At 44.0% G+C, this 25,070-nt stretch overlaps 1 protein-coding gene across 7 annotated transcripts in view; it reads left to right on the plus strand.

Moving 5' to 3' along the window:
* The first annotated feature begins 964 nt into the window (after window positions 1–964).
* The window catches only part of DGKD (diacylglycerol kinase delta), a 58,894-nt gene continuing 34,788 nt past the window's right edge, over window positions 965–25,070 (plus strand). For 3 of the 7 annotated variants that reach the window (XM_054835952.1, XM_054835953.1, XM_054835954.1), the window contains exons 1-3: window positions 965–1,156; window positions 16,946–17,056; window positions 17,753–17,833. In XM_054835952.1, the coding sequence (XP_054691927.1) occupies window positions 1,001–1,156; window positions 16,946–17,056; window positions 17,753–17,833 (348 nt within the window). In that variant the 5' untranslated portion in view covers window positions 965–1,000. Of the gene's footprint in view, window positions 1,157–16,945; window positions 17,057–17,752; window positions 17,834–22,214; window positions 22,425–22,447; window positions 22,875–24,492; window positions 24,514–24,816; window positions 24,841–25,070 lie in introns of those variants that run through there. The other 4 variants (XM_054835958.1, XM_054835957.1, XM_054835961.1 and 1 more) reach the window with 4 other exon arrangements.

A 25,070-nucleotide genomic window follows, 5' to 3' on the forward strand; every position in this document is an offset into this window, starting at 1 on the left:
TCTGGTTCTGATGTTATATTGATCTTCTAAGTCAGACCTGTAGCCTGCTATTCATATTTACAGCTGGGGGAGAGCGATCCAATTTCCTGACCTTTGATGTGGTCACACTCCATGTATAGAAAGCCTGCCAGCTCCAGGAGAGGGATGCGCTCTGGTAGTGATAGCATCTCTGAAGCTGCTGCTTTTGAACACAGCTTTTATCAAATACATGGTCTCTGTGCTTTAGCCATCTGCTGACAGGACTGGTGTGGTGGCAAATACTCTCCCCTCGTCCATCTTCATGAAATCCCTGCTGAAACGCTTATACTGTCCCGTAGCTGCAGCTAATGGGGCATTGGGGCTGAGTTACCTCATGCTGATGGAGCCTATGAGGAATGGTGTGGAGAAAGGCTGAGTCAGGCAAGAGTGTTTCTGTACTGAAAAATAAAGTGGTGTTTGGCAGCAGGAGCCTGCTCTGGTGCTGAGAGCACAGCAAGCCTGTACGTGACTGAAAGGAGGTGTAAGATGGAGCAGGTGCGAAGTACCTCTTTGTGCAGGAGGCTGGTATAACAGGTCTTTCCTAGGGGTCGTTTACCCACAGTATTTTATTAAATCCCGTGGAACAAAGGGAGTGCTGGAAACCACCACAAGAATGGGGGATGAGATTCGAGCTTTTTGGCTCACCTCAGCAGAGAGGTCTGAGCTGAAACCCTTTTTAATGGCCCCGATCAGCCACGGGAGTGCTTGGGCCGGGGTCATTGTGAACGACGCTCGGGTTGGAGCGTTCGTGTCGCTTCGCAACGAGTGGGGGGGGCGGCCGTGGGCCGCGCCGCGCCCCACCGTGCTGTGGAAGGCGGCCTGCCCGCCCCGCCCCGCCTCAGCGCTTCCCTCCGACCTGCGCCATCGGGCGCGCGGGGCGCGGCCGTCGCCAGGGGGCGCAGCAGCAGGGGCGGGCGGGTGGCTGCAGAACGCGGCGCGCGGCGGGAGAGGGCGCCGGCCGCGCCGCCCCGCACCGTGCAGCATGGCGGCGGCGGGCGCCGCGCAGCCCCAGGCCGGGGCGGGCGCCGCCGCCAGCGCCGCGGCGGAGGAATCGTCGGACAGCGAGCCGGAGCAGGAGCCGGGCTCCCCGCAGAAACTCATCCGCAAAGTCTCTACGTCCGGGCAAATCCGCCAGAAGGTGCGTGCGGCGGGCGGGGGCCGCGGGCAGGGCCTCGGGCTCCGGCAGCGCTGTGGCCGGCTCTGCCTCCGCGTCTCCCTCAGCGCCGCCGCCGCCGCCTCCCCCTCCCGCCCGGCACGGCCTGTGCCGCGGGGAGCGCCCGCCCGCGACCCCAGGCCGCCCCTCTGGGAGTTGCCAAAGACCCTCCCCAAACCTCCTTTGGGGACCTGCCAAGGATCCCCTCAAGCCCACCCATCAGGGAGCTGCCGGTGATCCGCCCCCCCTCCCCTCAGGGACTTGCTGCGACGCCCCCCCCCCCGCAACCACCCCTCAGGGACCTGCCGGCGACCACCTCACACACACCCTGCTCCTCAGGGACTTGACGGTGATTCCCCACTCAAACCGCTCCTCAGGGACCGGCCGCGATCCCCCCAACTCGTCCCTCAGGGACTTGCCGGTGATCCTCCCAAACTGCCCCTCAGGGACGGCCATTTCTGCGACCCCCTCCCCAACCGCTCCTCAGGGACTTGCCGGAGATCCTCCCCAGTCGTCCCTCAGGGACGTGCCGGCAACCTCCAAACCACCCCTTGAGACCTGCTGACAACACCCCCCCAAACGGCTTTTCATGGACTTATGAACCCCTACATTCTCCTCAGGGATCCCCATAACAAACTGTTCCTCAGATGCTTGTCAACAGCTGCCCTCTAAACGCCCTTCAGGGTCTGCCAACGACCCCTGAACTGCCTTCAGGGGCTCCTGGAATTGCCCCCAGTCACCCAGCGAGTACCATGCCCAAACGGCCTCTCTGAAGCCATGTAGGAACCTCCCTCGTAGCCCAGCTTAGGCCACCTTCTTCCCGGTGCCCGGGCTCAGACCTGCCAGGGAGTTTATCCTAAGAGTGACCGGTGTGCCCAGGCTCAGCAGGACCCTGTCTTACCTCTTTCCTTCCTTACTCTCTCCCCCTATAATATTTTCTTGGAGTCATGGAAATCAGATTTGAGTTCCTGCTCCCCAGTGCTGCCCCCCATTATCTGATATTTGAGCTTTAAGGACATCCTGTCCTTCCCTACCCCCTGAAGTTGCATCTCCCCTTTTTTCCCCATGTCAGAGTTGCCAGGGGCTCCTTCCTCACGGCCCTATGCCTTCCCTGAGGGGCACTGCACAGCCCAGCCATATCGCCCTGTCACAGTGTGCCCTCTCCTGTTATCACTTTCCTAACCCCCCACCTGTGACCCTGCTGGACATGGCACAAGTGATTGTCTCATTTTCAGAGCTCTGTGCTTTGAAAGGTGCAGCCCTCGCTGTTACACCCTACAGTCAGTGTGTGCCTCCCTCAGCATCTTACCATTCTTTTCATTGTTGCATCCCAATTTTCCCCATCTTGTACTGTGCTATTTTTCCTTTTGGTAGCCATGTAGGGAAGTTTAGCCTCCTGTCTGGAAACAGTGATCTTATGGCTTATTAGTGTTTGTTCCTAGCTTTTTCTGTATTCTGTGCCCCCCCTTCACCTCCCTGCTCAGGTAACAATCCTTTCCACCCTGATTCCCTTGGCCCAGTCAGATTTTACCCCTCTGTGGCTCATTCTGGAACGATAATGCCATTTTTAGGGGCAGTAACAGTATTTTGCAACGACAACTGTAGCTCCTCTGTGTTGTTACTGTAAGAGAAGATGCAAAGATTTCCTTCAGCCTTAGGCTAGGAACCACCCATAGGGAGTTGCCCTCTTCTGTACTATTTTTACTATAGCTGCATGATTTTTCTTTGTAGCTATTAAAGTCCTGCATAACTCTTGGATCATTGTGTGATATGTTTTTGCTTAGAAATACCAGGTTAGTTACTCTTCTGTTATCACCTTCCTGTTGTCTCTGAAGCATGGGCAAGCACACTTGCTGCGGTGTGGATGCAGGAGGCTTGCTCAGTGCTGGTGCTGCTAGCTCCGTGTTGCTTATCTTGTACTGATAGCAAAGGAGAGTAAATGTCTCAGCATGATGCAGTGTCTGAAGCATTATTTGCAGGGATTTTTTTTCTACTGGCTAGTTTGCCTCACTTTCAAATGTGTAACGTATTATCATTCTGCTGCTCGTCATTGTTTTGCTACATTGGTCCCAGTTCCGAAAAACGCCGTCACAAAGTTCGGTCATACGTGAGGACTGTGTGCTAACTTCATTACGCGTGGCGGGGCTGCTTCCTCCATCTGCGAAGTGCTGCTGACACTGTCACTCACTTCTTGAGTTAAGGTGCTGGGGGTCTGGGCTATGTGAGTGACATGGTTCTTTGGCCACAACAGGAAATGGTGAAACCCTCTAAATGGGTTAATGTTCAGTGTATCAAGCAGATCTCAGCCATGCTGCAGCACCAGGTGACCTGATCTAGTCTGTTAATCTGCTGTGAAAAAAATAACCTTTACGAGATCTTTTCCCACACACAAGGTGCTGAATATCAGAAATTTGTCTTGCTGGAGATTGGATGTACCTTGTGATTTCTTAATACTATGTGTGGCAGGGGTCCCACGTGGGAAGGGAGGAAGGGTGCCATAGTCCGACTTTAATATCTGTGTGGTGGTGTCTGTGATAAGAGCAAGGACAATAACTTTCTCGGGAACTCTTGCTTACAGAGATGCTAAGGTAAAAGGTGCATTGGATTTTACTTTTGTTTGAATATAGCAGAACACGTCCCTGTGTCCCTACTTAATCATTTGCCCTGTTTTACATCACTTCCTGCGTCAGCATGGCTGGAAAAAACCTAAACCAGCCACTTGTACTACGCGAACATAAACATGTTAAGAACAAGGATTATAAACAGATATTGTCTACAGCTATTAAGCCTCCTGCGTGTTAATCTGCAGAAGACCTTCAACTAAACAGTGTCAAATTTTCCAAGTAAGCCCAGGTATTATGATATCAAAGACTGATGTGTTCTGTTGCTTGTTGGTGCCTTTTTGTTTCGTCATCGTCTTTTCTGCATGCTGCTGCATGTATACTTTTTCCTTGCCCTGAGGACAAGGAGCAAAGACAGCTTTGTGAGTAATCATAGTTCTGATGAGACTTTGAGGAGCTTGCTTCCTCTGTAAAGGCAGACCTAATTCTGAACTTGTCTATTGAATGACAGAGCACAGACTACCATAAGCTGTAGAAGCTGTTGGACAGGTCCATCAGAGTGACAGTAAGAGATGCAGGCAGACTTTTACTGTGCCCTGAGGATAGAAGTCTCTTCTAACCACATCTTTTGCTGTAGTTAGCTCAAGACTGTGCCTGTAAGTAGAGTTAAATCACCATGGAAGCTTACTGTTATCACAGCTTGAGTGCAGAGTCTGCTGTAGCTGTGGAGTTCCTCAGAATTTACTTGTTTGCCACAGTCACAAACACCTTGAAGTTATATTTTCCTTCCTCTGGTCCTGTCATCTGTTTTCCCAAGAAATGCTGTAAAATAAAGCTGCTTGCTTACAAGACCGTAGAACTTCAGTGAACTTGTTTCTGAGCCCACAGATTGCCCAACCACGGTTGACTAAAATACAATACATTGATGTGGTAGTACTGTGGGGCAAATAGAATTGTTTGGATGTATAGGTACTATAGGTATGTATACACATGGGCAGTGTCTGAAGGCAAATCATAGCTAACATCTGTTTAGCTGAAAAATCTGTCTCTTGTGAAGATACAGGACAGGGCATGGAGGAGCGGAAAGCTGTGTTTGGAAAGAGAGGTACTATGTTTTAATATTCTTACTTGCTTTTTAGCTAGAAAGAAATTTTGAGGAAGAAGGTATGTTTAACAGTCTCTTAATGATTATTATTCTGGGGAAAGAAAAAAACCTCGTGTGATCAGGTATAGCTGGTAGCGTAACTGCTGTTGTCTGAGCTGGCAAAGTAGTAGAGGTTGTGTAGAGTGCTTGATCAGCCATTTTGAGACCTGTCGGACTTGTACCAGCATCAAGCTTCATAGTGCACTGCTTTTAGCCCCTCTCCTGGTCTCAGGCTGGCATCCGTGCAGCTAGAGAAACTGTTGGTCAACTAAGATAAAGTAGTTTTGAACGGATGGGAATTAGGAAAGAGATGAAATAAGAGAAGGATGATGTGTGTGAGGAGTGGCAACAGCAGGAGCCTCACTCCCACCTTCTAAGCAATGTCGAGGACTCAGCGGGTATCAGCTGAAGTGGTAGTATCATCTCAGTTGTCACCTGGCATGGATGAAGACACCGTAATATCAAAAGTGGTCCTGGAAGATGAGGGTGTGAAATGGAGGGGCACTGCACCTTATATGGGCTCTGACAATAAAGCACGCTTCTTCCTTTGCACTTGACCTTTCATTGCAAGCATCACAGTACAAACCTCAGAAAGCAGGAGAGCGGATGAATAGGCTGTCTTCTCATTTCATTCATCAGTTAGGTGTGATTTCCAGCATGCCAGCTTTGGTATGTTGAGATCTCAGTTTGTTTACCAGACAGGATTTCAGCAGCGCCCTTGGGTGGCATCAGGAGGACTTCTTGTTTAGACTAATTCAGTTTAACTTCTGTTTACTTTTATGAGCAATTTCTCTGTAACGTTTTAGTTTTTATAACCATTTATCATTGCCTTGAACTTTTAAAGACAAGTTTGCAGTATATATTTCAACAGAGTTGCAAACAGAGTGAGCAGCTCTCCGGACTTTCTGGGATATTGGAAACTGTCTAGCTCTAGTAGCAGAGATATGCCAGGTTAATTTATACTATGAAAAGCAGGATAAATTAACTGGTACTAAGCTTTATGCTGCAGAGGACAGATTTTGTTCAGTATCTGAACTAGCAAGTTTCTGATTTCTGTGCTGGGTGGCAGTCTGTGGTATAGATATCTTTTGCACTATGAGAAGTTGTGATTCTCTTTCTGATTAGTAGTGTTGTGGTCTAGGAGCCACCCTGAAGCGTACAGGCAAGAAAAAACAGGAGGAAGCAAAATGTTTCTCCTCATTTTTGTGCAAGTTTCCAGAGCAGACTAAACTGAACATGTGTAGCAGACTACACTAAACATGTGGTAGGCAGTGTGAGCAACTGAAGAAAGCTCATTTTGTTTCTTCTTGCATTGCCTAATAGATAAAATGTCTTTTTTATAGTTAAAGAAGTGTTATTTTTATTTCTGGAGGGCAAATGTTTTAAGGTTTTCTGAGATGAGATTAGAATGAGGAAACCAAGCAGTTTATTCATTTCATACAAGTATTGAAAGAAATATTATGATGATAAGCAATGCATTTCAGTAAAGAGACAATGTAAAAGAAATATGCAACAAATGAGGAGGGAATTTTCAGGAATTTACGGCTTAATTCATGTTCTATCTGTAGCATCTTCCACTAAAACATATTAAAATGTAAGGTTTTGTTATGCTGCCTTCTAATAGAGTGTCTAAAAGATGACATTTTAGGAGCTTCGCATGTGGTAAATTGTAGTGGCTCATGCTTCAGTCCAGGTAGAAACTGGGAGCTCTTCACTTAAAAAGAGAGATAATTGTTTGAGAAGAGGGGTTCTTGTGATTGAATTGAAACTGAACATCTTGAGCGCAGGTTTTAAGGACATGAATTTTCTTGGATTAACACCACGAACAGACTAGTTCCTTCTCTGAGCACTGAGTAAAAAGGATTTTAGGCCACAGTACATGGCTGTAAGAATGTTTCTGTCCCTTAACAAAATCTAAGTTACATTTTGCATGCTCTTCAGAGTCAGCTGTTCTGACAAAATTTGGGAAGCCTCCCAGCGCTGTGTTACCACTGGTGTACTGTAAGTTTGCTTCGCTGCTGGAGAGTTTTGGATGCTATGTGAAAGCAACAGCTGTTACTTCCTATTTAAAAAAAAAAAAAAAGACCAACACAAAACAAAGCACAAAACCACACACACTTGTAGCTTTTCTCATTCTTTCTAACTATAGCTCAGGTTCCAGGAACTAAAGAGCTAACAGTAAACTTTTGCATGTTTTGAGAACATGGATTTACTTAAACCACCTTGCTAAAAAGTACATTGCCAGGCTAGTAATTGTTCTCTCAAATAAAATTAGAGACAAAATAAAATGAATATTAAAGGATTTTTTTTCTTTTTTTTTAAATAAAACAAAGTCAAATATTTAGAGTATTTCCCTCTACCTAAAACCTGTTGTTACAAAAAAGTCATTGATATTTTACTTTGGAGGGGTACTGGATTATAAATGAAAGTATAAATGAAAACTATAAAATGTGTATCTCCAGATTACTTGATTAGAAAATCCAGTATACCATGTAAGACACTGCATAACTTTACCTTCTTTAATTACAAATCAATGTGATTCTTTCTAAAATAGCAGCTATACCTGCATACTTAAGAGAAAGCAGAAGTGAGATAGAGACATGTTTGTATTCCCTGTTTTCTTGAAAGCCTAATGTTTACACTAGTTAGTGTCACAGCAGCATCAGAAATTTTAGAGTAAAATACTAAGTGAAAAGCACCTTCCTCTTGAAATATGTTTTTTCAAGGTTTCAAATGCACAAACCATTATTTAAAGGAATTTTTATTAACTCTCCACTTAAACCATTTTTCCTTTTTCCCCCCTAAGTGGTTATTGATTCTCATTTCACTAAGAATTTATGTAAGTGTCTCTTAAAGAAAGATGCTTCTGTTTGGTTGTGTAGCCCTGCGGGACAGTTACCCAGTTCAGCTTCAGACAGACAAATAGCTGAGGCAGTAGCAGTGATCCACATCAGCTGCCATATTTTGTGGTCCCTTCTCACACGCTTTATCTAAAGCACTCCAGTAAGGGATAGGCTTATTGTGCATGCCTGATTCAGAAGCAGGTCAGTGCTTCCACAGGGTACGGCGCTTACTGTCTGCAGTCTGGGCTGCACGTGGACAGGAAAGCAGTTACACAGAGGAGGAGGTCCAAAGCCTGCTGCCCTCCTTTCATCCAGAGAGGAAAACGGTGGCTTGCCTGGCTAAAAGATTACCACTGCTGAGTTAGGTAATTGATTAATATGTGATTACTCCATTTGAATTTAGAGGAAATCTTTTTATTTCCTCACGGTCTCATTGCTAAGTTGGAAAGTGTTACCTCTGATACCTATTCTGATGTTGTGGTTTGCTTTTTTTGAAAAAGGAAATGCCGTCTTAATTACATTATGTTTTCATCAAGCACATTGTGTTTGAGTCTTGCAAGTTTTAATAAATTTAGCCATGTAAAATTCTAGTGGGGAGAGGTGATACCACCTCAATTTCCCATTCAGGGAATTGAGATACATACTTGTATCAAACGCACAAAATCACGTAGGGCATTCCCGGGAGAGCTGGGAACTGAGGCAGGTGTTGCAAGCTCCAGGGTGATGTCTTGATGCGTGGGACAGCTGCCTTCACTGGTTCTTGAAAGACAGAAGTATAGCTGATAAAATAGGGAGGACGTGTTGCCTGCTTTTCAAACTGCTCTCTGCTGAGGCAGGTCAGAGCTCTACTTTCGAACATGTAGATCTATGGCTGAAGTTTTATTAAAAATTAGTATTCTGGGAACTCACACCAGCCCCTTCTGTTCTGTTTAGCTGAAAGTTAACAAAATGGTGTTCCCAGGGCTGTGCTAACCTTCCTTGTTGTTACTGGTGCTGATCAAGATGTCTTGGCGTGGTCAAAGGTATTTGCAGGACATTAAAACAGGGAAAATGGAAAAACAAATTAAAAACTTTGGAGTATCCTTTAAAAACTGTGTTAAATGGATGAGGAAAAAAAAACTTAAAAGCATAGGTTGTTTAATACATAAATATGGAAAATCTGATAATGACAATTGTTACAGATGAGATAAAAATAAATTCTAAGATACCTTAAGTATTAATTAAATGGCCAAAAGCCAAAAACTGCTTTCTGCTCTCAACAGTGTAATCCCATTGGAATACCAGTTGGAGTAAAAGGATCAGGATTTGGCCCTACATCTACCAGCCACTACCAAATAAGGCTCCTTGCAGAATTCAGTAGCAGAGTTGATGGGAATCCAGACACAGTGGGAGGAAGCTGTCATTCTCTCAGCCTCCTCAACACAAGGGCAAAGGATTCAGTTTTCTTCCTCAAGGTATAGCTTTCACTTTCCCATGTCCTGAAGTTCTTATACCAGTACTTTTGCTGGCTTTTCCTTCCTACTTGGCCAAGATCTCCATGACATTTAGCAGTATGGGAAGGATGGTGTGGTTATGATTGCAAGGATGAGATCCGCAGCTGTATTCTGGATGAGCTTTCCCTTACGTTCGCTATTCTTGTAGTAGCACCGATCGCGCCTTCCCAGCCTGGTAGTCTCATATCAAATGGCCCTGACAGGCCGCTATGGTAAGTGCCTGGCTCATTCTACCTGCCGGTGAGGTGCATGGGTGGGCTTAGATGGGTGATGGTGTTTTTTGGTAATAACTTAGCACTCTCTGAATGAATAACAGTGTTACTTAAGCTCTAGTGGTACAGGCTGCAGCATTAGAGGGTTCCGTGTACATTGCTGTGATTCAAAATGAGGTTATTTTGCTGCATTTCAGCAGCAGAGCCATGTGCTTCTGAGTTAATACAGGGGATTCTGTGGTGCTGGTGCGTAGCTGTGTGACAGGCATGTCTCAGAGCTGAAGGTTTCACAGCAGGTAACGTGTTTTGACATTTTTTTGTGTATGGGGAAAATACCCTAAGGAAGGGATGTAGTTGGATATGTGTAATTTAAGATGGTAGAAAAAATAACAGCATATTTTTCATGTTTGTCCTTAAATGTATAAAGTTCACATTTAATTAGTACCCTTTAAAATTTTATTCCATTCCAAAGGTTTCAGGTAGCTTTTAAACTGTTGGTTTTTTGGCTTTGGTTATCTCTGTGGATGGGTTTGAGCCCTTATCTTCCAGCTTTGCTGTAGTTTGCTGGGACGACTTGAGCTTCGTGCTCAGTTCCCCTCTTGTGATAAATGTGTTTGGGAAGGATGCCCGGAGCCTATCTATGGAAGGCATACTGAGGGCTTAAGCAGTTAGCGTGCCAGGAGTTGTCCAGCTACTAACTCATCCTGAATCAGAGTGTACTGGTGTGTTTTTCATTCTCTCTTCTAAGTAGCTGACCAGAGTATTCATCTATTTTAAGTACTTTGCTTGGAGCTCTCTAAACTCAGCTCATTTTACCAGGGAGCTGCGTGATGATATGCTGGTATGTTGTATTTCCTTTCCCATGTACATGCAACCTTTCTGCATGCTTTTGAATTTGTTTTTCTTTGTTAATTTGTTCGCTTTAGCTTTATGAGTGCTTGTCCCTTTTAGAAGAGAGTCATTCACAATAGTAGCAGCTGAATGTGGTATTGAAAAGAAGCTGGTTCAAAGACCTGTTCTTTGTTTACTGGCTGCAGCATTAACTAATGAGAAATGAAATGTTTGAGCATTTGTTAATCTGTGCCAAGGCAGATTCTAACTTGAGCCGTTTCTGTGTTTTATTTGATACAAACTCCTGTTTTCCACTGCTGATCTGGAGAATAAGCTTGCATTTCCTGTTGCAGTGACATCTCAGTTACACTATCGATGGATCACTGCACACTGTTCTGAATTCTGCTTGTCTTAGCAGTTGCAGAGAGGCTGTACCAAGAGCTGTCAGCTGAGCTCACCCCTGGTCTCTCACTGGGTGTGCAGAGTCCAGCTAATTCAGCAGAGATGGAGGTCAGAAAAGAGGGAAGATCGGGAGGATGGTTGTTGGGGGAGATTTTGCAGGCTTTCCCATGCAGTTGTACAGAGCTCTGTGCGGTAACCTGACGTGGGTGCTTCCCAGTTGATAAACCATAGGTTATTACAACAAAATGGTATTAAACAATGTACACTGAAAGCCTAGACAACACTCCCTTCATCAGTGGAGAGCTCAGCTTCTGTTACTGGATTGTTGACTCACAGCCCTAGCTTGTATTTTGACATTTGATTCCTGCTGCTGACCTCTGATTTTCTTTTCTTTTTCCCCTCTTCTGGAGTCCTTTTGTTGCAGTGAGTTCACATAATGTCTTGTCCTTTTGATATCAGTGGAAGAAATCTTAATGCAATTCTCACTTTTGTAAGAGCCAAGTGCATTTAATGTAGACTTCCCAAACTTGACTACTCAACCTGTAAATTCCTTGTACTCCCCTATAGATTTGTATAGCTCTCTATGTGTGTCCCATACTTAGAATTGCTTTACTGATCCAGATTTCCCCCCTCCAAGCTTCCTGGAGTTAATTTCCAGGGTGTGACCACTGTCTGGTGGAAGGATGTTGCTCTCGGATTAGCTTGTTAACCCCTAGCCTTTTGACCTTTCATGTCTTATTCTACGGGGTTGGTTAGATTTATTCCTGTAGTTTCTTTGTCAGATTTACTGTATTTCAGTTGATTTCTAAATAATTATTAGTTCCATATTTATGACCACAAAGAGCTTTTGTGGAACCAGCTACTAAAACTGTTTTACCCACAACAAGGTGCAGCATTCCAGATTCGTACCTGCCCTAGCATGGCAGGACTATCTCGCAGTGTTTAAGTGACTGCAGATCTACTCCCATCTTTTTGCCACAGGTTACCCAAAGTCAGTGACTTGATGAAGTTGCTTGGTCCCAGGGTATCAACTGCCTGTAAAATTCCTTAGTAAGCATATATAAAGATAGCCTGTCAGTTCCGCATGTGCTTTTTCATTGTGTTTTCTCCTCTGTGCATTTGATGCTTTCTTTAGTCAGTTATTTGTTGTTTGGCCTCAGCACTCTGTACATACAAATAAAAACAGTCTGTTCCCTGAAGTTTTTACATTCTAAAGACACATGGAAAACAGAGAAATCCAGATGTTGAAGACTTTGGTATTTGGGATTCTTTAGTTGCTGTTGAGATAGTTTAAAATGATTTTGCTTTTACCTTGTATACAGTTCTTTTTCTGCATTGGAAAGAAATATCAGTGGAGCAAAATTCTTGCTTCAGATATGCTGCACTGAATAACTGCCCCTAAGAATATGTCATGATCTCAGCTGTAAAATAGGTTGTATTGTTCTTCCTCTGTCTATATTGAACACAGTTCGGAGCCTCCCTGTGCCAAAGGACACTTGCCAGCCTGACAGCTGGGTACAGTTGATAGTTGCCTTCAGTCTGGCTAATAGGATCTTGTTTTCCAGATTAGGAAATTAGTTATACCAAGGGCCCTACTTCCAAATGGGGCAAGAAGCCTAAGCTTCAGGAAAGGATGGGCTACTCCTGTGTTTCATGTAGTGAGCAGGAGAAAAAGGGATGCTGTTTGATAGTAGCTGAAATTTGACATGGTTGTTCTTAACTTTTTACTAGAATCATTCGCGTTATCAGTATAGAAAGCATTTCATCTGTGTACGCTGGTTCTCTGATCTCCTGATGTGGGTTAGTGGATACAGACACACCTCAGACAAGTAATACTGCAGAAAACGGCTGTGTCTGCTGGTTTTGTGAATGACTACTGTTAATCGTTTGGCTTCTTGTTCTTACGAAGTGGGACTGCGTGAGAGGGAAACTCTGAAGCACAAGGCTCTCCCTGTCTTAAGTCCTTAATATAAGTCCTCTGAGTTGTTTGAAACCATTCCCATTGAGGGCAGTGGCAAAAACTTTTCTTTCATTAGTTCGGGATTAGGCCTAAACCCTGCACCCATTTTGACAGGGGAAATCTGAGAACATATTATTTCTGTTCCTAAAAGTCAAGTTTTAAAAGGGGATGAGTTGGGGGGAGGGTTGCCTATTGCTCACCGTGAACTGAATTTTTTTTCTGCAGGAAGTCACTTTTCTTCAAGGCCAAAGATAAATAGTGAAATGCTAGAAATTTCCTAGACCCTGCCTTTCTGCTGTCTAATGATGTTCTTTGTCAGATGCTTAAGACTCTCTGCTATGTGCAGTGTTGCTTTAAATTGTCAGTTTGTTCAGTAACCTCTTTTACACTGTCTTGTAATATGATAAAAGGAGGTCACTGTTGAAACTAGTAGCACATCATTTTAGGCTTGATCCAAGAAGATACTTCATTTCTTAACAGTGTTGTCTGCCCATGGAGTGCCATGCCACAGGACACCACGCTGCAGAGAAGCTCAGCTGGATAGAAAGCAGTCTGGATATTTCCATCACAAACAATTTTTACATTTATCCTTGATAGGATGCATGCAATCAAACCTCAAGATGTTTCAGGGCAGTAGCTTTTCCCATAGGATCCAATATATGACACTAAAAATAGATTTAGTGCTCTTTTTTTGTTATGGGAGAACTAATTTCACTTTTGTCTTGATGGAATACATGGCTAGTAATCTGATCAGAGTAGATCTTCAATTAAAAAAGCTGCAGAGAAGCTGGTGAGCGGAAAGAACTGTTCAGCTCCTCCTTTTAGTTCACTCGATGTCACTTCGCTGTCAGGTCCTTTCCCTAGTTAATTTTCTTCAGCAGCATTCCTCTGCAAGTAGCAAGTCCTTTGGCTGTAAAATTAAAATAGAGGAGGAGAAAGGCAGCGATGTCTGAATCATTTTATAAAGTCATCTTGATCTTATCTCCAACCCTTTCCGCCCAAACCCACCAAACTCTTTACTGAGCTATGTGCCTATAAATAGAACAGCTGCTCTCGTGCAGAGATGGGCAGCTCTGAACCAGAGGCTTGTTTTCTCTGAGCAGTGCGTGCATGTGAGAGCTCGCTTCTCACTGGCCTTTCATGTCTGAGTTATGTAGCTGTGAGGTTTTCTATAGATAGAGGCTGGCAAATGACATAAACTACTTACTTAGGGAGGGGCAAGGTGACCTCTGGGATTGTTGCCTTTTGGTTTAAAAAAAAAAAAAAGAAAGAGGGTTCTGTTTAAAAGAGGAATGGAGGAATGCATGTCTTGTGCAGAGGTGAGTGAGCTCTGCTGAGGCGAGGGGAGCGGAGCATGGCAGGCGGGAGCTGTGGGAGCTGAGGGAAATCAGAAGCGTTGTTTTGCTGTGAGTTACTGTTCTGGTGGGCTGGGCAAGAGTTTGAGTGGCCAGAGTGCTGCTGACCAAGCGTGGGGAGTGCGGGGCTCTGGCTGACCCCAGTTTTAGCATATCTGTGAATAAATGTAGCAACAGAGCTCTTAAATCTCCTCTTGCAAGTTGCTATTTTTTGCTCAGACTCCTGGCTGACTTGGTGTCTTTGGGCTTTGCATCCCGGGAGTCTTCCCCAGGATTTTTAATTCCTCTCTGACTTCAGTTCAGGGCTTTGCGGAATTCAGAAGCTACTTTCTTGGTCTCATTTTTAATTATATATGGTTTGTCCAAGGAATGGTTTTTGTCTTAATCTGGAAAATCTCTTGCCAGTTTCCCATTTTCTTCCCTGTAGAAATTGAACTGCAGAAAAGTGTGATTTCTTTAACACGGTAATTTAGATGCTGTTGCTTTACATTTCTCTGTGATACTCAGGTGCTGGAGGTTAAAGTAACTCATCAGATAGACACATAGACATATATTACAGTAGGACTCTGCAGAGTTGGGCAGTGCTGTTTGTTCCACTTGGCAGCTGGGAGACAGAGACACACAGAGTGAAAATTACTTTATTGGGATCTTGTAAAAACTTTGTGACAGACTAGGAGCCTGAATGTACCTTTCCAAGTTCTAGATGAGTGACTTCAGCTCTGGCCTTGCCTTTGGGGTTGTTTCAGCAAGGGATGCTGTTAGGTCAGTCTTTGAACTCCATTTTCTCTTACGCTGAAGCTTCAGATTAAGATCATGGCTGAGTTTCAGATCCTTTGCGTAGCACCAGCTCTAAGTTAGTTTAACATCTTGTTTCTGGGTATCACTACAGTGTGTTTAATTTCCGGACCCTAAAGCCGCTCCCAGATTCGTTATGGCTTCTTAGAGTGTATTCCTACTGCTGTGTCCCTGCTGTGACTTGTGGAAAATGGGTGCCGAGATGTCTTTCAGAAACCACTTCAGAGGTGTGGGGAGCTGATGTGGGAGAACAGCCATTTTTTGGTATGAGCTTAGTCTTCGATCATGCGTTTTCGTTATCTCTTTTCATTCTGCTGGAAATATCGTGGAGTTTGGCAGTTCCTGGTTGAACCAGGCACACTAAGTTGGTGTTTGCCTGAGCACTGACAGGTATTTCTGCCAGTGTGCAGGTGGCTTTGTGAAACAGTGAGGTTTGGGGTTCGCTGGCCTCGGAGTTGGCCAGGTCCCGGGCTGCAAGGTAGATGATGTTTCTTTTGGAAGAGACAGGGGAGCTCTCACCCTTTTCTCTTTCCTAGTGCAGTGGAGGAAGGTTTATAGTGGCTTCTACCTGGCAGCAATCTTTCAGATCTGGGGGCATATAGGAGCCCACTCTTTCCCAGCTGATTTGTGAGTAGAGGCATCACCGTGGTGGTCCAGGCCCTATGATCTCTCAGGCCAGTTTGAGGATGGCTCAATCTAGCAAGGGAGAAGCACATATTGTCAGACGGATGTTTCTTCTTATAGTCAGCATTTTTGTTCCAAGTGCTTTTTGAGGAAACTTTGAGCTTGGCGAAGGCCAGTGTGTGTGGAAAGTATTAAAATCTGCAGCTGTTTCAAAAAGGAAAGACCCACATTAGAAATATATATAGCATTTTAAAAGCAAGCTTAGTGCCCTGGAAAGGATTTCTAAAATGAACTAAACCCTGTGGATCAGTCAGAGTATTTATTTTGTGCTCTGTAGTAGCCTGGCAGTGTACATGTAATACTGTGTTTCTAATTAATTGATACTCGTTGGTGACCTGACTCTGTTACAAACCTGAGTTACACTGAGGCCTCTGGTATGTTAAAGCTGTGTCATTTTCCTGTCATCAAGATACAGAATAACCTGTCTTACAAGATCGTAGACCATTTGTTTCCTGTATTTTAACTGTGTGTTTATCACATTGGGCACTCTCAGCAACAAGTGGGTTCATGGGGGCTGTTGCCTGGGGAGAGAAGTCGGTTTCTTGTGGTACTGAGGCATGACAGCACCGTTTGCAGTTCCTGGGCAATATCTTCAGTCAGTAATTTGGGGCTGAACCCTGAGCTCTGACTTTTCTGCCTTTTGTCTTTGTAGGCTGCAGTTTTTGAGACTATTTTCATGTGGCTGTATTTTCATGTAGCATGTATTCAAAATCTGTCCTTAGCGAAGGAATCAAATGTATTTGACAAAGTAGAATGATTAAATACATACCCCTACGTATGCATAGTATGTGAGTGAGCATATGGGACTGTGTATGCCGGTATGTCAATCTAGTTATAAAGCAGTTAAAGAAAAAAAAAAAGGCAGCGTGCGTAGACAGTTTTGGCACTCCAGCCCTGGGAAATGGCAGGCAGCCAGAGAGTACTGAGGCAGGGCCAAGACTATCTGAAGAATACCAAATGCTGAAGTTGGATAGAGCTCCTTCTTCACTCTAGTTTCACTCTTCACCCTGTGGGCCTGCAGCTTGCCAGCTCTGTGCCAGGTAGATGCTGATAATTTCACAAGGCAGAGCTGGAGGTAGGGATGGGTATACTGTGGTGTGTATGTGCTTGTAATCAAATGCCAATTAAATGAAAGGCAGAGTTACCCACGTCTGAAATCTGCCCTCAGTGAGTTTGACTGTTACGGTCCCCGAGTCATTGTTAGACTTTGAAATCCTCATTCAGTCATAAGTTATTTATCTTTTTTGGTGTCGTGATAGCACTGGAGACAAGGATAAAACCGCACCTCAGTGTAGATTATGCATTGTGGCGGTTTAATCTTGTTAAATTCGCTCGCTTGTGTTGAATGAATTTGTTAAGCACTTCCAGCAGAGGGCACTAAGATTATTGATCTCAAACTCCAGTCTTTTTTGGTATGGGTATATAGTGGGAGAGCATAAAAGATGCCTGTCAATAAAATGTATGCTTCACCCCTCTCCCCTCCTTGTTTTATAGACTATCATAAAAGAGGGGATGCTGATGAAACAGACCAGCTCCTTCCAGCGCTGGAAGAGACGATATTTTAAGCTGCGAGGACGAACGCTCTACTATGCAAAAACTGCTAAGGTAAGGTCTTGACAATATACCTATGAGTCCAAGGGAAGAAAGTCAGTGGTGGAGCTTTTGGAGGCAGATGGATGTCTGTGAGAATGCAGCCATCAGTAGAGAAAAGAACATGCAGTCTGAAAGCACCTGTCTTCAGGTTTTGTAGCTACTAGAAGATCCCTGGGTTTTGCCTCACACTTGGAAATCTGTTTTAAGTAAAGCATCGTGTGGACCTGTGATAGTGACTTTTCCACATTTTTTTCTGCCTTGGTGCATTTTAGTAGGGAATGGGCTCTGAATCAATGGAAACTGAAAAAGAAGGGAGAAAATATGAATGAAAAGAGGAAATGGAGGAGACAAGCAAGACTAGAATTTATCAAATCAGAGCTGCCATGCATCTGGTTTAGCATGTTGATAGTCAGCTAGATATAAATCTGTCTGCTTTCACAAGAACAAAGCCTACAATTTTTTTTTTTTAAATAATCCCGTAATAAAATTCATTGCGTTCACTGACTGAAGACAGGCAAGTGCGAGCCCCACTGTATGGAACTAGACTTCCAAGTCCTTCCTGTTGTTGGTGCTGGGCCTTTCCTACACATCACAAAAGGCTGTGATGGAGCATGCTAGGCAGACACACAGGCATGTCCCTTTGGGTCTGCTGCTTATACATTGGAGGGCTGCTATAATTCATTGGGGGTTTGAATTTTTTCTTTCCAGTCCATTATTTTTGATGAGGTGGATCTGACAGATGCAAGTGTGGCAGAATCCAGCACTAAGAATGTCAACAACAGCTTCACGGTAGGATTTTTTGCATTATTTTCCATTCTTCTTGCATCTTTCCCCTACATTCCTTCTCTTTCGCACAGTTTAAAAACATCTGAACAATCTTCACAGCCTCTTTCACTAAAAAAAAATTAAAAAAGCATAAAGTTATTTTTTCTTACAGCACTCATAACTCATCTCCATGCACATGGGAAATACCTTGGGTTACTATGTATAGTGCTAACTTTGCATTCAGGGATTTTCTTACCTATTAAGCTAGGAGGGTTTGATAGAATCCATTTACACAGTGGGACAGAAAAATATGTTCTCCTGAGGGAGTTAGGGGTGATGTTGATGTTCATGCTGGAGATCTTGCTAAAGGAATTTAGTTTTCCCTTCAGGCCTTAAAATATGTAAACTTCTTTCTCTGGCTTTATTTGTATGTGGCTATATGTGTGTTTATATATGCACACTATATATAATGGCAAAGCAAAAGGAGGAACAAAAAAAAGTTGCACAGAAATGACTGTGGAATTGGTTTAGGATACTTGTTAGATGTGGAATATGTGCTAAATATTTGCAATCTGGAAACATGGTGGTGTCGCTGCTTCCTTTTCTCCAGGCTTAGTAACTGGGAGAAAAAATGATTGTATTTCTGAGGTGCAGGTGTTCCCCAAGCCTCATTTTGGGGGAAACGGCTGGTGTGCAGAAAAAAAAGCCATTAGCAGCAGCCACGCAAGGTGAGTGTCAAACAGCAGTGGGAGCTTCAGAGTTGGCTAACAGCAATGACCTCCATGCAGTCTCCAAAGGGCTCAAAAGGGAGGAGAGAGGAGGATGCGGAAAAAGGAGGCAGTGTTGGTCTAAGGCAGGGTGAACAGGGGAGCAATCTGGCTGGAGAGAGGAAGCTGATCCTGCAGGATGGTGACCTGCAGGTGGTGACCACAACTGAGCAGTGTGCCTTGCTGTGTGCAGCAGTAATGACCCACTGCTTTCAACATGTAGCAAAGGGTGTTTCTGTTATGTAGCTGTAGCTTTTTGCTTTGCAGTACCTGTGCAAAGCAGCTATGGCGCCCACCCTATGTCCAGATGAAACCCCAACACTTTGCCAAAGCTTGAAAACACTTTCTGCATCCATAATTGGACAAGTAGGAGGCCCATCTGGGCCTGACAGTAAATATTGATGTCGGGTGTCGGGTTGTGTGCATAGAGCGAAGGATTTCGCAGCAAGTGCAGTAGGGGATACATTTTCAAGAATGTGAAGTTATTTACCTGTTAATAAAGCATTTTTTCTTGGATCTTGCTTCATTTTTCCTGTATGTAAATAAAGACTGATTTTTCAGGTAAGCAAATGTACTGTTACGCTTATTATTATAGTTGGGAAAGATCTCCGTCAGGGACACTATGTGTAGGGACGGGGGGAAATAGTATGTTTTCTTTCTCAGATTGCCCCGAGTCCAATAGTGAAGAATTACTTCCTTGACTATGGTATCAGGCTCTGCCAGTCCCTGTCTTCCCTAGGGGGTAAAAAGTATAGGATTACTTTGAGACTGAAGTAGCAGATACCGTTTGCAGTGTCTCCAGCTGATCACTATATCGTGAGGCTCAGGTAAACTTCATGAAAAACACCTCTCCTCTTAGTTTCTGTCTACTCTTTCTACCATGGCTTACAGAGAGGTTTGACTGTGGCATACCATGAGCTATAAAAATACTTAGAAAATCAGAAAGTTGCCTAGTCTTGCTGCTGTTTGGTCTGCCACATCACTGCCATCAGTGCTTTAGATTCCTTGCAGTCTTGCCATTTTCTCTTGGTTTTCTTTGAGAGCACTCTGTTTCCCCCCTGTATATCCCCAGCTCGGTTCCTTTCTAAAATTCAGAGTTCTTTGATGCAATTTTTTTCCTGTTTCAAATCAGTGGGACTCACTTGAGTTTTTATCCTAAACTGGAAACATCCAACATTCGTTGTTGCTTAGCAGAGACAGTTATTCCGGAGTTTTAGATGGTATGATTTTCTTTTTGGTTTTGTGTTTTCTTCAATGGAGACTGGTAGTTTTGCATTTATGAAAGAGTGGTTTCTTTCTGAGGAAACTCATCTTCTGTCCAGGCATCCGTACTGCTTAATGTGTAGATTCTGCAGGTCAGGTTGGCTAACAAATGAGGTGGGAAACAGAACCACTAGATAAACCACTTAGGAGCAATGTGGATCCAAAGCAAAGAGGTAATAAGTGGTGACCAGTCAGAGGAGAAACTGGCAAAAGGGCAGTGAGGAGCGCAGGGAGGCAGCTCCATGAGAGAAGAAAATGAGAGCACAAGAGCATGGAGCCAAAAAAGGTTATGTTGCATAAATAGAGGAATAGGGTTAAAAAATATAGCTGCCAGTAAACCTTCTACATAGGACATAAGTCTGACAGCTAATTTGTTTGCTGTCAGCAGGCAGGAGAGAGAGAAAAGTGAGTAGTAAGACACAGACCTCTTCCTCTAAAAAGAAGAATGTGTAATATGGGTTCCACTGCTGCTTACTTAGTTGATACTACATAGATTTCTGCAGTGAGTGTACCTTGTTTGCAGTGGGGACAATTTTCAGGACTGCTACCTGGAGTTAATGGATATGTGACAATAGAATGGGCTGGGAGCATGTGACTAGGGGCATCTTTGAGCTTAAGATGTTGTATAGCTCCATCCCCCGAGAGGGCTAAGGAAAAGCTTTATGTTTAGCTATTGTTCCTTTAGATCAATCAGTGTGGCTGCAGAGCTATTTAGCAGGAAGCCTCTGGGAACAAATCATATAGCAGCCCCATGCCACGCCTCCCTTCTCTCAGAACAACCATAGATGTAATATTTGTCAGTTGTGTCACATCTCTGTCCTTCTAAGACATCTGTCTACAAAGTAAATTCTTTTGGGATGTCTGGGCTGTAAGTGACTGGTTCTTTCCATGTATGATCCCTTAGTACCAGGTTTATAGATCTCTCACCAGTGGATTTTCCTAGGGCTGCTGTCTTTCACAAGGCCTTAGAGAGGATCTTCTGTGGTACAAACTCAGTGATAACCATGTTGTCCTGGTACTTCAGACCCATCTATTTCAAAGGGAGTGGTCAGTTTTTAGCCTTGATTCTTGCTGTCAGTGTGTGCCTACCTTTGTACTCCTTATGAAATAGAAATCATCAGCATTGGATGGGTGAGGTCAAACCCTGACCCTAACTTCTGAGCAGAGCTTTCTCAGCCCCCTCAAAACCTCTTGTGATTTCTAAAAAGTAGATTATTTGGGATCACACTGGGCCCATTGAGTCTTCCCAGTGAGACTTCAGCTCTTTCCATGAACAGTTTTTTCTTCGACAGTGCAATTTCACAGTAACTTGATTGGTTGAAGCACCTGTCTAATGCATTAGCCTGCAGTTGCTCCAGGAACCTTAAAACAAAATACGTGATGAGGATGAGTTCCATACTTCGAACCTGGAATAGTTTTTTCTCTAGATCATGCCAGGAAGCCTGGGTTTTGGAGATACTTCTCTCAAAATGACTGCTTTACCAGTGTCATGGATCTGAACCATCCAGCATGCCCATTCTCCCCTACGAAGCCTGTAAGGTTTGGGGGGGGGGCACCAATTGCTCTATTATCTGTTGCTCAGGCCAACACTTTGCCACCACAGCTATCCCCTCAAGAGTCTTTGAAAGGACTTTGGGTCATCTCCTTAGGCCCATTTTTGTAAACGTTTGTGTGGTGAACAAGTTATTAATCCTCAGGTTGGTGTGTTCGCTGAACATCTGCTCTTTTCTAGAAGGTGCCAACTGAATTAAGCCTGCTGCCTTCAATGCAGTTGACACAGCAGATGGAGTGAGTCCTTATCAGTTCATTGACCCTTTCCTGCCTTGTGCAGGATTTGTATAAAGCTAAATGGGAAAAAATCTAAAATATATGCTCTTTAATTCTAATAAAAAACACCTGTCATCAACAGGAGAAGGCCTAGAAAGGACATCAGATCTTTCCAGATATATATATTGTGTTTTGTTATGATTCTCACATGGCATTTTTATAAATGTTTTCCAGTTCTTGCTAGCAGATGATGGTGTGGTGATGTGGACTTTCACCCTCATTCACGTAACATGGATTGCAACATTCACTTCCCATCCCTTCTTATTCAGAACTTTGAGATCACATAGGAGAAAGTTCCTGTCTGTGGAGGGAGATGTGGGTAGTTTGATTTCTTCTTTCTGACGCTTTAGTGGAAGTGAAGCTTGGTCAGAGCATGTTGTTGAGCACCAGGAGCCATGCTGTTGACCCCTCCTCTGTCGTTAAAGGCTTTTCACTGGAAGAGGTGGAGCTTGAACTCCTGAGCTCCTGTAAACTCTTGTCTGTTGGGAACTACCTCTTAGCTCAGCTGCAGACAGGAAACAGCATATTATTACAGTCAGCGCCTGCCTCTCCACTTCACCGCCGTCAGAAGGAAACTTATCCCAGCTCCTCCTTAAGCAGACAGCTAATCAGCTTGTGGCAAGTGGAACATAGCTCAGAAAGACTGACCACAGAGGGGACTAATCCTGTTAATCGCATGTCAAGCAATCTGTTTAGGTTTTTTTCTGAGGGAGTAGGCTGCTCTGGATACTAGCTTAGAGGAAGATTGAATGTGAAAGGTAAGAGCAGGAATCAGAGTTTGATGGACTGAGCTTTGAGAAACATGGCACCTGTGCCAGCATAACAGATCATCAGGAGCTCAGATTCTTTGGAATAAGTTTGCTACAAGCTCTTACTGTTCAGGTGTTCTCTCCTGTATGGATTTACATAGATAAGTTCTCCAGAATCAGGGTAAAGGGAAATGTGCCTGTGGCGCTGTTGGAAATGCTGCACCCATCAGTTAAGTAGTACTGTTTATTAACTGATGATTCACCCTAACCAATTCCAAAGGAGAGAGGGAGTATTGAGATTAGAGTTATACCTCTCTTTCAGAGCACTTACATGACTGGAGGCAACAATGGTTGTGGTAGGTTGAGGAACAGGGAATTGCTGATGCTCCTGAATGAGAGCATGCTGTCATCTCTGGGAAGCAGTATGGATGTCATTCTCCAGCCGTATGGAAGTCTGAGGTGTGCTACATTTTCTGTTATTACCTTCTTGTTACTTAGTACTGACTTTATTCAGCAGCAAAGATACCAGTTTCTGTCTTGTGAAGTTTTTTGTGACTGTCTGATCTCCTTCAGACTGTCTTCAGACTGTGTATTTTTGCTGTGTTGTCCCAGGGCTTGTTGACGCTGTAAAGAAATAGCATGAATCTTCATTTAGGGGTAATTAGCCTTTCCTAAAAACACAGGGCAAAGTGCTTGAACTTTAACAAAAGATAAAAGTGCTGAGGGTGCTTCCTGATGGGGAGAGTATGTTGTTGATGTCTGCAAATTCATTTCACAACGAAGTGAAAGTGCCTTTGTCTTTTCTGTGATTTTGTGTCAAGTTAAATTATTTGTATTGTTGCTTTTAATGTGAAAATATATCCTTCTTAGCAGAGAAGGCAGTGAAGTCTTCTCTGAAGAGTTTGGTTTTGAAAGAGTGAATAGAGCTGGGAAGCTACACGTCAGGCAGAAAGTCTGCTACTCGTGTCTAGCGCAGGAGCTGTTTGCCTGTAAGGCACTGTTGAAACAAGAGGAACCCAGATCAGAGGTTACTTCTACTGGTTTAAAATACAAGCTTCAGGAAAGAGCATGTGACTTATTTTTATGAGGAGAAAGAATATAAGAACTTTTGTTACAAGCTGTTTGCAGAAAGTCTGACTTGTACTTCAAGCTTGTGCTGATAGAGATCAGGGAAATCTGCATGGTTTGACTCTTGCACGAATTCCCCAAACTGCCCTGTGTGGCTTCAGCCCTTTGAGAAAAAATGGGCTTGAATGTATGCTGCAGGGAGGGAGGGGATCTTCCTCCCCTCCTTCCTCAGCACGGGGGTGAGGGACCCAGAGGGAAGACATCAGCTCTCAGAAGCGGGCAAAAAGCCTTACTAATCCGAGGACATAGTTACACAGGGGAGTCACCCTGCTCCTTTGTACACAGCTGTGGATTGCCTTGTTAAGGTTTGGAGGAGGAGAAGAGAAGAGGGTCTTATGAAAGGCATGGTTCTTCCCCCCTCCTTTTCAAACTCTCTTCTCAAAATTGGACAAAATTAGAATGCACATTGGAAAGTCAGGCTTTGCTGGGGATTGTTGTCTCTTCCACACCCATGTGTGTACATGTTCAGGAATTGTACACTCTCTGCTAGTGCTCTTACTCTGTTTATATTGGCAGCTGTCAGAATTTCCTTTATAAGCAACTGCAAATGTGAGCAGAGCCATGAATTGCCATGTCCAGAATCGCTCTGCTGTTTTTCCCCCCTCCCTTCATTAAGTGCAGTTTGGTCCCCATTTCCTGTCAGAACCGCTGCAGTTTCAAAATACTTTGCTATTTTAGTAGTTTGTAATCCAGACTTCAGTGCAGTTTTTTTCTTCTTGAGAAAAGGCCCTTTGGTAAACAGACTATTCTGAGTCACTGTTAGTCAGTGAAAATAGTCATTTAAAATCCTTTCATGTCAAGGATTTTTAGGACTCTTAATCCAGTCTCCTGCAGGAGCTGGTCATTAGTTTGCTCGCACAAAAGAAGGAAAAATCTGGAGAAGAACCATTGAAGAGAGGATATACATGGAAGAAGAGTTAGAGAGCCTGGAAGAAGTTGCAGTGGGTGGAGAGATCTGGCGATTGCTACTGTACGTTACAGAATGACCCCAAAATACGCTAGGAGTTTTTGAGAAAGATGAAGCTACTGTAAGAGAAAGAGGTCAGACTAAGCTTTTTGAATTTTACTGACAGGATAGATAGCTGGAAAGTGAAGGCGATGGTTTGTGAAGGGCTTTTGTTTCCCTAGAGGGAAATTTACTGCTTTGAAATTAGTGTCTGTTACTGCCCTTGTTCCTGAACACTAGGAGCTTTTGTTTGATAATCTCTTTGCTCTTCGTAACCTTCACATTGTGTTTGCTGTTTTATCTACCTTCCTGAGCAAGGCTGCAGATTCCAGCGTATTCTCCCTGTTCCAGGTGAGGACACAAAGTCAGAACAACCTGCGGTAAACACGAAGTCATTTGAGAACATGATGGGTTTAGTTTTACATGGGAGCTGCTCTAGAAGACAAAGATTTCTTTTTATGCACATCTTTACTCTGGTCATTTTGACAGGCAGGGAGAGGCTTGCTAATAGTATTTGCAGAAATGAGGTCTCCCCAGTTGTGACAGTTGTGGTGCTTGTGATGGTTTCACTGTTGTGGTGC

Source organism: Grus americana, chromosome 9 (genome assembly GCF_028858705.1).
Source record: "Grus americana isolate bGruAme1 chromosome 9, bGruAme1.mat, whole genome shotgun sequence".
NCBI classification, from domain to species: domain Eukaryota; kingdom Metazoa; phylum Chordata; class Aves; order Gruiformes; family Gruidae; genus Grus; species Grus americana.